The sequence below is a fragment of the Hylobates moloch genome, unplaced genomic scaffold, assembly GCF_009828535.3.
Source record: "Hylobates moloch isolate HMO894 unplaced genomic scaffold, HMol_V3 SCAFFOLD_2, whole genome shotgun sequence".
NCBI lineage: Eukaryota > Metazoa > Chordata > Mammalia > Primates > Hylobatidae > Hylobates > Hylobates moloch.
Genome location: NW_026652277.1, coordinates 53,784,033 through 53,797,043, shown reverse-complemented (window position 1 = coordinate 53,797,043; position 13,011 = coordinate 53,784,033). Strand labels below are relative to the sequence as shown.

General features: G+C 32.8%; 1 protein-coding gene across 2 annotated transcripts in view; it reads left to right on the top strand.

Annotated features, from left to right (window-relative positions):
* The window catches only part of BMP2K (BMP2 inducible kinase), a 145,523-nt gene that overhangs the window by 77,339 nt on the left and 55,173 nt on the right, over positions 1 to 13,011 (top strand). For both annotated transcript variants that reach the window (XM_058433536.1, XM_032149198.2), the window contains exons 7-9: positions 937 to 1,069; positions 9,421 to 9,524; positions 11,193 to 11,272. In XM_058433536.1, the coding sequence (XP_058289519.1) occupies positions 937 to 1,069; positions 9,421 to 9,524; positions 11,193 to 11,272 (317 nt within the window). The remainder of the gene's footprint in view (positions 1 to 936; positions 1,070 to 9,420; positions 9,525 to 11,192; positions 11,273 to 13,011) is intronic.

Here is a 13,011-nt window from a genome sequence, read left to right as displayed (position 1 = left end):
AATAAGGCCAAGTTTTGGTATTGCTGATGTAAGTGTGTACTAACTTGGACAATTTTATACAATTTGATTAGAATTGGAAATACCCCTTACACTCTTAAGGCCTGTAGGTGATACTTCTTGGGAAAAAGTAATGATTTCTTGGGCCAAAAAGTCTTAAAAAAAAAAAAAATCCTTCTCAAGTTTGAGCTGTTAGCGTCTTAGCTAGAAATTTCCTGTGCTACTTTTATAGATGCAATTGGTATTTTAGGGTGTTTTGCCCTCATTGTCAGCAAGTAGATTTATTAGTGCTGTGATGGTTATGAAGCCATGCAAGTTAAGCAGACAGAGCCCTTCCCTTTTGAATTTTAATATAGATTACCCAGGTTACAAATACAAATATAATTAGTATAATGTGCAGTAGAAGTTGGAGGGTTATATCTAGAAACAGAGAACTTAATTTTTATAGTGTAAATTAATGAGATGTGCCTGGTAAATAGTAAGAATTTACTGATGGTTTTCTGATAAGTTTAACTGTGCTAGCTAATTCATATTTGGAATCCCAGGTCTTTTAAACATGCTTTATAGTGAATTCTTAAAAATGCTGTTAAAGAAGAAGCCTTATACTTTGTTGGTTATATGCTAGTTATGTACTAAGTATATATTTTCCTTGTGGAAGAAATAAAAGTTTAATTTTTTTCCAAAAGGAACCAGCTACTTCTAATTTTTATGATACCATTAATTCAGCCAACTAGCCACAGATGTGATAGAAGATCATGGAAATGATATAGTTAAATGTCTTTTCAAAAATTAAATGTATTAATTTTTTAAAGAAATAATTTGTAAAAAGATTGTTGCAGTATAGAAACATGACTTTTTTAAAGTAACATTTAGTTTTTGGCTGTTTTTATGTCTTGCTAACTTGAGCTCTAATGATATTTATGCTTCTTTGGTTTACAGGCACTGGGATGTCTACTCTATAAACTTTGTTTCTTCACTCTTCCTTTTGGTGAGAGTCAGGTTGCTATCTGTGATGGCAACTTCACCATCCCAGACAATTCTCGTTACTCCCATAACATACATTGCTTAATAAGTAAGTATTTGGAAAACTATATGAAAATATTGTAGGATACTGTACTTAGGGCCTACTATTTACATTCCTTTACTTAAATCTAGTCTTAATTTCATATACGAAAATTTTGTGAAACTATAGTAAAGAAAAAAACATTTAAAAAAGTGTTTAAAAACTTACATAAGAATGAAAGCAACCTAATTATTGATTAATGTAGATGATTTTAAGCCCCTGGGTAAGATTTAGTAGCACATACCAAGGGATAATGTCAGAAGGGCTAGTCTCCGAGAGGCTCTTGATTTCAAAAGAATACTTTAATTTTTCTTCCAACCTCCTTTAAGATTTTTTTCTTCCATTTTGGTAGGTACTGTAATTTAACTTTTTATATATCTACATGGTAAAATTTATTAAAAAGATTTGAGGAGGGGGGAGGACCATCAGCTATTAAAATAAATTAGGAAGCTACAATATTTAAACAGCTCCTCTTAACACGGAGTGTGTCTAGCATTAAGTGTGTTGTGTCTAGCATTTCTGCTTTGTTTTCTGCATTCAAATACCCCTTGTTGTAGCCTCCAGCTCACTGAAATAGAAAAGAGAGAAATAGAAATATATTTGAGGTTTGTATGATGAAGATGGCAGTTCAACTTTCTCAGCCATTTGTGGGCAAAAAATAAGGCTGGATCTCTGTTTCATTCTTTATGCTAAAATTGCAGATAAAGATCTAAATATAAAAATAAAACAAATGTACTTGAAGAAAATAAGTGTGAAATTATTTATAAGAGTAGAATGTGGAATTTATAAGCTAGACATTTAATCCCAGGAACTGTTATTAAAAAAAGATTAATCCATTGCCATATAACTTTAAACCATTAAAAGTTCCCCCAGACTCATGAACCCAAACCCACAAATTAGAAATATTTGTTACTCGTTTGACAAATGTCTAAGTTTTATAATTTATGATGCTTGTGTAAATCATAAAGAGAAGGGTAAAAATTCCAAAAAAGGTCAAAAATGGCCAAAAGAAAAAAGGAAGCATAGAAGAAATCTAGTCTGACTTGTGATTTAATTTGCTTACAGTAGTAGGATCTTATTTTCTTGTGATTAGGTTTTTCTTTTTTTCTCTCTGTGTGTGTGTATGTTTGTGGGAGTGGGGTGGAGTTGTGTGTGTTTGTAGTGTAAGATGGAAAAAAAAATACTACTGATAATTTTAGATCTAATTAGGCTCCAGTTAATTGATGCATTACAATGTATTACATGCTTCCCTTATTGTCAGTAAATATGCTAATTTTAGTTTTTATCATTGCTAGTAAAATTTGATCGTGTATTATGTCTTTGAACTTATTTCTGAGAGCTAGGCAAAAATAACAAAATGTTGAAAAAACATAAAAGCATTCAAGTCAATCTGAAATTACAATATTCCTAGTATTTTACCTCCTGTCAGAGGGCTTTATGGACTTTTAAAGTATTGTATTGAGTAGTAAAAACTTTAAATAGAGATTTTAAAACCATAACATACTTACCTATAATGTAATGTGTTTTAGAAAACATTTAGATTCTTTGCAATTTTTTTTTTTTCTTTGTCTTCTTCAAGAGATAAGGTCTCATTCTGTGGCCCAGGCCCTGCTGGAGTACAGTGGTGTGATCATAGCTCACTATACAAACTCCTGGCCTCAAGTGATCCTCCCACCTCAGCCTCCTGAGCAGCTGTAACTATGGGCATGTGCCACCATGCTGGGCTAATTTTTTAATTTGTGTAGAGATTGGGTTTTGCTATATGCCCAGGCTGGTCTCAAACTCCTGGCCTCGAGCAGTCCTGCCACCACAGTCTCCCAAAGTGTTGGGATTACAGACATGAACTACCATGTTTGGCCTGCGATTTTATTCTTTATATTTTTCAAATGTGGCCTTTTGTGTCTTTTGCTATTTTATTTCAGTGTCTCTGTGTTTATAATATGTAATTAGTGATTTATATTACTTTTAAATAAATCCTACATTCAGAAAATCAGGAATTCCTAGCTTGGCTCATAGTTTTTGAATGTGAAACTTTTGTCAATTGTGTATTCATGCAATGTAGTTGTTTCCATATATTAACATAAAGCATAAGAAGATATACATTGTTTTAGTATTAGTTCCATTTGCATCCATTTTATAACACAGACATTTTGAAAATGAAATAGCTGTGACAAATCTTTGTTAAAACTGTATGATTTGTGGTTACCTAAGAATTTGAATATACTTTTCTTATTACTAATTTAGGTCAAGGGTAGTTACCATTATTTACTCTTCATAAACCTATTAATTTCTTCTTTCTTTTCTGGAGACTTTTCTTCTTAAAAGTAGTGGAGTCAAATATTTAGAACTTTTCTTAGCTTTTGTTAACTCTCCCAATAGACAAGTAATGGGGCCGACATGGGGGATGAGGAAGGAAGCACTTTATATTTCCAGATCCAGGAGTTGAAAAGAACTTAGGAGAACCATTTAGAGGAGAATGAGAAGCATAACTAACAGGATTACTGAATAGTTATGAAGAATGTACCGAAAGCTGGCTGCCTCAGTTGTCTTTTGGCTCCTGTGTTGTAAGGTGATTAAAGAAGTACATTGTAATGGGTGCAGCACACCAACATGGCACATGTATACATATGTAGCAAACCTACACATTGTGCACATGTACCCTAAAACTTTAATAATAATAAAATTAAAAAATAAGAAAAAAAAAGAAGCAGCACATTGCAGAGATTAAGAGCAAGACTTCTAGAGCCAAACAGCCTTGGATTGCATCTGCTCTGTCCCTGTTTGGTATGGAACTTTGAGCACCTCCATTTATCTCAGTCTTCCCATTTCTAAAAGGGGCATTTAAAAAGTACCCACCTCTTAGGGTTATTGTGAGAATTAAATGAAAGATGAAAAGTGCTTTTTAGTAAGAGATAGCCTTTAATACTATAGTCATTATTACTATAACAACTAGCACTGTAACTACTCTTGATATCAATATTATAATTCTTCATCTAACTTAATTTCTGATTTTCTGGATAGGGCAGGACATGCTGTCAGACACTTACTAGAGCATACTTTCCCTGCAGAAATAACTTTGGATGCTTTGAAGTGGAATTTGGTTTTATGGGTTAATGGTGGATCTACCAAAGCCTTACCATAAATTATCATATATTCCAGAATATACTGTTAAATATAACTACTAAGATTATTTTTCTTACCTCCTTATTTTGTGCAGTAAGGTAGTGATGAACACCATGTTGGTCAGGCTGGTCTTGAACTCCTGACCTCAGTGATCTGCCTGCCTCGGCCTCCCAAAGTGCTGGGATTATAGGCATGAGGCACTGCGCCTGGTCATGTATTTATTGACAGGATCTAGCTATGTTGCCCAGGCTGGTCTCAACCTTTTGGGCTCAGCTGATCCTCCTGAGTAACTGGTACTACACGTGTGAGCCACTGTGACTGGTTTGATTAGGGTTAAATTTATTTCAATACCCATATTGTGGGAAACCAGGAATTTGCTTGCTTGTTTTTACTACATTTAAATTTGTTATGGAAATTTAATAATTTCTGCAAATACAGACAGAGCAGTGCAATAAGTTTTCATGTACCTCGTGAAAATATCTCACCCGACCTCACTGGTTATCAACTCATGGCCAATCTTGTTTCCTCCATAACCTCACCCACTCTCTTCTCCTATATTATTTTTGAAAAAAAAAAAAATAGCTACTTAAAAGTACCTTTGAAATGAAAGATTAAGATATGGTTTCCTTGGAGCTTGTCAGTCATTGGCTCTGGGTTACTACTTGAATAGCTGTAGAGAGAGGGCTCTGATCAGTAACTTTTCAGGGTAGTTACCAGGACTATTCCAAATATATTATCCTGGCATTATTTAGTGCCACTTAATGTTTTAGTTATGATTGAACATATTATCAGCTATTAAATTTAGTTTCATTTCAGCACCCATATACTAAGATATGTAGGACATATATAGTAACATGTTTAAGTTTCTATAACAATGTCTGTAGGTTAACAGATAGAAATAATGTTGATGGATGAAATATTTATGGTTGGAAAATTAGAGTGGATGTTTCTCATTTCAGGGAAATTAAGGGTAATAACTTGAAGTTTGTGGGAGAGAAAAATGTGTCTTTATGGAGGGAAAACCAAACAAATTTTAAGCAGGAAAATTGTTTCGAGACTTCTATCCAAAGTATTTTCTTTTTAAATTTGTTGAGCTGTTAGATTAGAGATGGTGGCTTAACTTTATCTAGGCCCAGGCACGGATCCTTCGTTTTGTGTAACTTGAATGGTAACTACTTTAATTTTTGGCTTGGGTCCTTGACTAAACCATAGTATAACTTGGCTGCTGCAACAAGCAGCTCCTTTAGCTTCTATTTTTGTTGGAATGTGCAGGGATTTTGTGCTTTTCTATGCAATATTGGTATAGGCATAATTAATTCAATTGCCTCAGACCAGTGTGTACATCAATAGGAAATATTGTTGTAGTTTAGTCATATACTACCTTCAGTGCTGAAGCTCTATTTTGTGTTCTTAGGTTGTGTTAGTAGTATTTGTGTCAACAGAAAGATTTACACTATTGAGTGAGCAGAGAAATATTATTTCTTCGTGGCTAAGTTTTAAAAAGTTGATTTTATATTTATAGTAGAATCAGATTCAGTGGTAATGGTCTTGTGATGATTCACGTGATCATTTTAAGTTGAGTAAACAAGGGCATATTGTAGCTTCTCTGCCTTTTTTGTTTTGTTTTTAAACCTAATCACATAATACTACTTTTAGGTTAACTGGACATATACATTCCTTAATCCATTTCTTTTCCCCAAAAGCGTATTTTGTTAATAGATGATATGGTTTTATTGTCATGAAGTAGCAATTAATAAAACACTGAACTCGAGGTTTAATTATTTGCAGGAGAAAATGGCTTTAGAAAAACTATAAAAATTGAAGGGTCAATTTCTTTCTTTTTTTTTAAAGAGACAGGGTCTTTTTTTTGCCTATGCTGGATTGCAATGGTGAGATCATAGCTCACTGCAGTCTTGAACTCCTAAGCCCAAGCCATCCTCTCACCCCAGCCTCCTAAGTAGCTGGAATTACAGGCAAGAGTCACCATGCCTGGCTGAAATTGTCCTTTTTGAATCAGTGTTTAGCTGTATTAAATGTGATACCTCTGCACTCTAGATTACATCCTTCAGTAATCCAGTAGTACATTTTACAACCCATTCTCTTGAAGAGTTCAGTAAATTATAGTATTTAACTTAAGTGCTTAAAGATGCCTTATTGATTTTTTCCTTTTTTTAATTGCTGATAATATTCAATTTAGAAATATTCGGAGATAAAAATGTAGCCAAGTTCTACCTGTGGGTTTTAGGTATGATTATTCATCTTTTCATACTTTGAATTTAGAACCAAGTCAGAGATGGTCCACTGGAGCTCATCAGATAACACTGTCAACTTTTTGGTACTGATAAAGCAGATTGCAGAATGAAATTTAGATCTAAAGCCGAAGGAGCCTGTTCCTCTGTTCCCAACCCTCAAATTTATTAACATCCAGTCATAGGCAATGCTGGAAAACCTTAGACTTCTTCCACTGAGACAGGTTACTTACAAAATATGGTTTAGCAGAGAACATGTATGTTCTTAAAATAACCTGTTCTGAAAGAAAGATCATCAGAGATTGATGGATGGAGGTGTTTCATTCTTTTTTCTAGTCTAACAATTTGACAAATCACTGTCTTTCCCATTGGGGAGAATGAGTTATAGTAGTAGATACAGATCGTGGCACTACACTAGCACAGTGGCTTCAAACTTTTTGTGACTGTGATTCAATATACTAATAAAAAATACATTTTAGTTATGACCTGGTATACACACAACACACAGAATACACACACAAACTGAATCACATTTCATGAAATGTTGCTTATATTTACCATATTAATGTACTCTAATATTTTCTGCTCTTCTTTATTACAATAAATAGTAGTTCTGACCTTTTGAGTTGATTTTATGTCACATAAATAGGATCAGTACAGTTAGACAGACTAAACTGGCTCCAGCAGATATATTCCCACATGAAAACATGACCCAGGGGAATTGGAGGTCCTTGTGTTTGCTTATAAGATAATATCAATTCTACCTGCAACCTAGCTACCTAATCATTAGAGGATATGGTGTGCTTAACTTGAGAGACACAAATACCTATACCCATATAGGTTAGGACACAGAATCTCAAATTTATTTTTTTCTCCCTCAGTGCTTCTCAACTGCTATGAAAGAAAACAAAGAAAAACCAGGAATGCCTCAACTATCATTTAATTCCTCTCTGGATACTTGAAAAGTTTTTCTTGGATTAAGCCAGGCCACAAAAGAAGTACATTCTTAAACCATACCCCTTTCTTTTACTGCATGGCATTTAGGCCACTAGTCCAGACTGATAGCATGTTTAAAACATGACCCTGTGTCACTCACTGCTATTCCCTTAAGGATGTTGTTCACTTTGTGTGAGCTATCTTTAGAAAGACTCAACAGAGAATTTGCTCTCTAGCTTTCAGTATCACGAATAGTGTTTTTCCTTAGCACCTGATTTGTTTTTGTATTAGATACACTGTGATTCATGTAATGGATCATGTTGCCCTGTTTATATTGGCAGCTAAAAAATGGAGAGCAAATTTTGGGCCTGCATTTAAGACCAAATCATATGTAGTTTGTAACTGACCTCATCCTGTCCATCTCAACCCCCAAGCCATTATTTTTCCATTAGTTTTAATTTTCTTATATATTTAAAAAATCTTAGCTTTGTGTGCCACTTCAAGTTCTTTATAGGACTAAATATGTATAATTAGCTATTATTGAAATTAGATTTTAAAAGCCAAATAAATTTGTTAGAATAGAAAAATAGGACTATACGTTTGTGAATTAGGTAGATTTCGTGTGATTTGTTTGGTTTTTAAAATTATATGAATAAGTAGTTATTGTTAACAGTATGTTTAAATTTATCCCCATTTTGTGTACTGTTGTTATGTTAAAAACATTTAATATCTGTTGGTATCAAGATAAAATAAATTTTGTAGATTCCTCAAATCTTTTCTCGATTGAGTTTGAATATAAACTAGCAAATATTAGAATTAAAATGTTTTTAGTTATTTCAATCTAGCAATGGTGGTAAAAATTATTAAAAAATCAATTTTATAAGTGATATATGTTAGCATTATAAATATATAAAATCAAGTTACATGCAGAGTTTTCGTATATTTTACACTGAGCTCAGAATCTCTCAAATAAATTATAACTTTCCACATAACTGTGTTTTTAGCCAAAATAAGTTTATCATGTCATTGGAGATGTATCACACATTCTGTATTCAAAATATTACTTAAATTTGAAGGGAAGATTTAATTCATTTTGATTTGTAATTTTATTTAACCCATTTACATACTTAGATCTCTCTATACATTATTAGCAAACTTAAGAATATAATCTAATTCTTTAAATTTTACATTTTAAGTAGCTTAAAAAGGATTTAAACATTATAACAACTTAGAGTTAATGAAGCAGAGGTAGACTTCGGGATGTCTTAACAAAATCTTTTACTTATGGAATTGAGTATAAATGTCAACCTTGTGAAATTTAGAATTAAAAATTATCCAAGAAATGGAGTACTACCAAATGGTAGTGGTCATTTTGGTAGAAAAAAGATCAGGCATTTCAAGCAATACTGTAAGGTTATTTTGAAATCTGTTCATAAAAAACAGAAAACTCTGCCCATATTTCTGAGCATGATGTGGATAACATGTTAAGATACAGAACTATGGTGAATGTTGTTAGCATCAATATGGGAAGAGAGCATGTTTTTGGAAAACGACAGTGCCAATCCATTACTACTTTGTTAGATTATAACGTACACAATTTAGACTTTTCTTAATGATTCAGGATCACTTAAAAATTAATACAGGTATTTTGGATAATTGTAATAATTATTTTGAATAGAATTATCTTGAAGGACCTTTTTACTATGGCCTTGAAACTTTCTTGAATAATTCCCCAGTGTTCACTAAACTCACTTTTTCTTTTGTGTCACTTTTTCAATAGAATAATCATGTTTGTCATTCATACTTCTAGTGTAGAGCTGTTCTGTGACTGATCTACCCTTAGCTTAGGATAATGCTTTATTTATAAAATAGCAATTTCTGCAGTTTCTGTAGGCATTAATAAAGTTTGCTAGAATCATCACTCATCTTAGAATGGAACAGAAAATATGTATTTTTTATCCTTATAATGTGCCCCTAAGTAGTATAATGTGTCCCTAAGTAGTATAATGTGTGTTTCATAAAACTTCTTAACATTTTGATCTATTCTTGTAGGGTTCATGCTTGAACCAGATCCGGAACATAGACCTGATATATTTCAAGTGTCATATTTTGCATTTAAATTTGCCAAAAAGGATTGTCCAGTCTCCAACATCAATGTAAGTAGATTTTCAAGTAGGATATGAATTTAAAATTCATTTTATTGTATGTGAATATATTTACTTTCAGAGTTACTTTTTTTGTTGTTGCTGTTGTTAAAACACAGAGTTTCTTGTTTCATGACAAGTGATCTGATTGTGTGTTTGATATTTGTCGTATAAAGCTTCAGTACCCAAACTATGCACTGAGATACCTTGGGGAGTTGCTGCAGACTCAGGCAGGATATTTTGCATTTTTGAGGAAAACACAGGGACATCTTTCTGACTTGACACAAAACTAATTTTATTAAGTTATTTGGGCCTACCCATTTAATAAACAGAACTGTTAGTTTTTTTTTTTTTCTTTCTTAGAAGTGTTGTAAACAATTACTGAGACACTGAGCACTCTGTTAACTAAGTTTGGGAAACTTTGGTATAAAGAGCACAGGCCTTGTAAGTGGGAACTAAACAATGTGTACGCATAGATATAGACAGTGAAGCAATAGACATTGGAAGTCAGAAAGGTGGGAAGCGGATGAAGGATGAGAAGTTACCTAATGGGTACAATGTACACTATTTGGGTGATGGTCATACTAAAAGCCCAGACTTCACCATTATGCAGTATATCCTTATAACAAAACTGCACTTGTATCCCCTAAAACTATAAAAAAATTTTTTTTAAAAAAGCACAGGCAATGTAAACAGAGAGGCCCAGATTCAGTTTTGTCCTTATCAGTGACTGACTTTGAATCTTTTGGTAAGTTACTTTAATGTCCATTTCTTTTTCTGTAAAACAAGGATAGTAATTATAAGGATTACATGTAAAACCCAGTGCCTAGTCCATGGAAGGTGCTCAGTTGGCAATAGTTAGTATTATTCAAAAGCTTTCAATTTTATTCACTGTCTGTACAGTGCATTTAACTACTTTAGGTGAATCGTGTATGGCAAGTCTCTGCCAATGTTAATAAAGGTTCTGCAATCACCACTGATTATAAGCCATTCTTGACTTTGTAAAGATCATTCTGGCCTGACCTGTTTCTGTAGGGTTTCCTTTATGTGTAACTTAATTTACCCCACTAAGAAAAAAGAAGGAATGTGGTACCTTTCCTTTTTTTTTGAAGCCCTTGCCATATTGATGTACTCTTTTCTCTGTTGAAGCTGAAAGCTTTGCAGTTCTAAAAGTAGATAAGTAGACTCATTCGACATTTACTCAGCAAGTATTTATTGAGTACCTACAAAGAACTAAACATTGGGTATAGACAAATAAACAAGTACTTCTGCCCTCATTTTCCAGGACTTACATTCTGTGTCTTGAAAATTATCTATAGTATGTAGAAACAACACTTGATTCTTATCGCAAATACAAAATAGTTATTGATTTACAAGTGTAATATAATCTTTCTTTTTACTCAAGATTTACCCGCTTATAAATGGATACAATGGTGTTCTTCTGCTTATTTTCCAAGGTTTCTGTGGCACATGAATATGAAATTGACATTTGTGTAACATGTAGTGATATTTGCAGATTAGATCTGGCAAATATATGTGAATAATTTATAGGTATCTGATGTGAAAGTAACAGTGCCTCATAGTGCTTTTAAAGTTCAATAATATATCCATAGCTTACAAAAACTTTCTGCAGTTAAAACAAAAAACTAAAATGAGATGTTTTATTTTTTTTCTTCCAAGAATTCTTCTATTCCTTCAGCTCTTCCTGAACCGATGACTGCTAGTGAAGCAGCTGCTAGGAAAAGCCAAATAAAAGCCAGGTAGGCAAAACTATGCTGAAATTGAAAAGGCATTAAAAAAATGATAGGTCTTGTTTTTAATCCTAGCAAGTGTAATTGATTAAATACCATCTTCGTCCACAAAAAATGTTGTGTTGCATATTGTATGTGGTATAATTGAGATAGCAAATACAAAATAAGCTTTTAAAAATATTAGATAAAGAGTCTGGCATCATCTCACTGGAACTGTTCACTCGATGACAAGTGATTGTTTAACTGATGATGTGACAGCAGGCCTTTTTTTTGGACAGGATTTGTCATTTTCATCACATAGCAACTCTAGTTTAGGAAATACTATATTTTGAGTTTATAGATGTTTATTTTTTTAATTTAAGGAAAGAAAAAATTAGCTCTTACAGCCAACTAGAATATATAGAATATGTATGCACTTTGTAGAATTTGTAATGAGTGGTTATAATACTTTTTAAGGCTGGTAAATATGTTTTCAATCATTTTTCAGAGCATTTATTATATTATTAATAATAAGTTTGAACTATATTATGTAAGTTAAGACTGAATCTGTTAATGATTGATTCCCCCCCACACACACACTTTTTTGAATTTAAAAGTTAATAAGCAGGATTGTATCTTAGATTATCAGACAGGTATAATACTACATTTGGGGAGATTTCTTGGTCACAGCAATTTTGTATTGTATGTTATTTATGCAAAGTTCATTTGTTTACACAATACAAAAATATATTCATATGCTTTTTATATGCAAGATGTAGACAATTGAAACACAAAGAAAAAAAAAGCAGTTTTTATTTCCAAGGAGTTCACATTCTAATTGACAAGTAAACGATTACAACCTGATAGATATTAGGGTACTTTGAGAGTGTGGAGGAGGGGAAAGACTGGGAACAGAGAAAACAGGAGCACATAAAGGATGCTTTCCCTGCGGGCGGGAGTTGCTGCACTCCTCCTTGAATGATGAATAGTCAATCACTTGGAAGGGTGTGGAGTGAAATTATAGCAGGCAGGCAGTTTAGGCAAGAATGACTCTTGTGAAACTACAAGACTAGGACAAAAGGGGACATATACAGGAGTAGTGGGAAATGAAGCTGGAGAGGTAGATAAATGCCAATCATGAACAACTTTGTTTATATATCATGCTGAGAAATTTGGACTTTGGCCTATATGTCAGTTAATTTTCAACCTTCTAGTCAGTTCTACTCTTTGAGAGTTGGTTGTGACTGTGTTGTAAATGATCTGTTACTTATAAATTGTTAAAATTTCATTTGTGAATGACTTATTTTAAAAAATGGTGTTTCTCTAAAAATATCTTCACTTGAATTTCAAAATGTTCTTTTGAGAAGAGATGAAGGTGTAAAGTTATATCTAACTTGCAGGAATCCAGCTTGACCAGCAATCGTTCTTATCTATGACGTAGCTTTAATTAGCATCCACTGTTATAGTTGAGTGGTAATTATGAATTATTGTAGGATTTGTCAGTTGAATTTTATTGTGACTTCTGTTTTTTAAAATAATTAGTAAATAGTTAAATCTTTGAGAAAGTAGGTGCAGATTTTTTAAAAAAGCGTAAGTCAGCTGAACAAGAATGATGATTTGTTAATTTTTTACCCTAATGCAAGTTATAGCTGTAGAGTTACAAGACAATGAAATAGTGCTATTAAAATTCACAGTGCTTATTTATAGTATGTTAAATCTGAACATTATGTATATTAAAAAATAAGGTTGACTGGTACTTACTGGTTAAT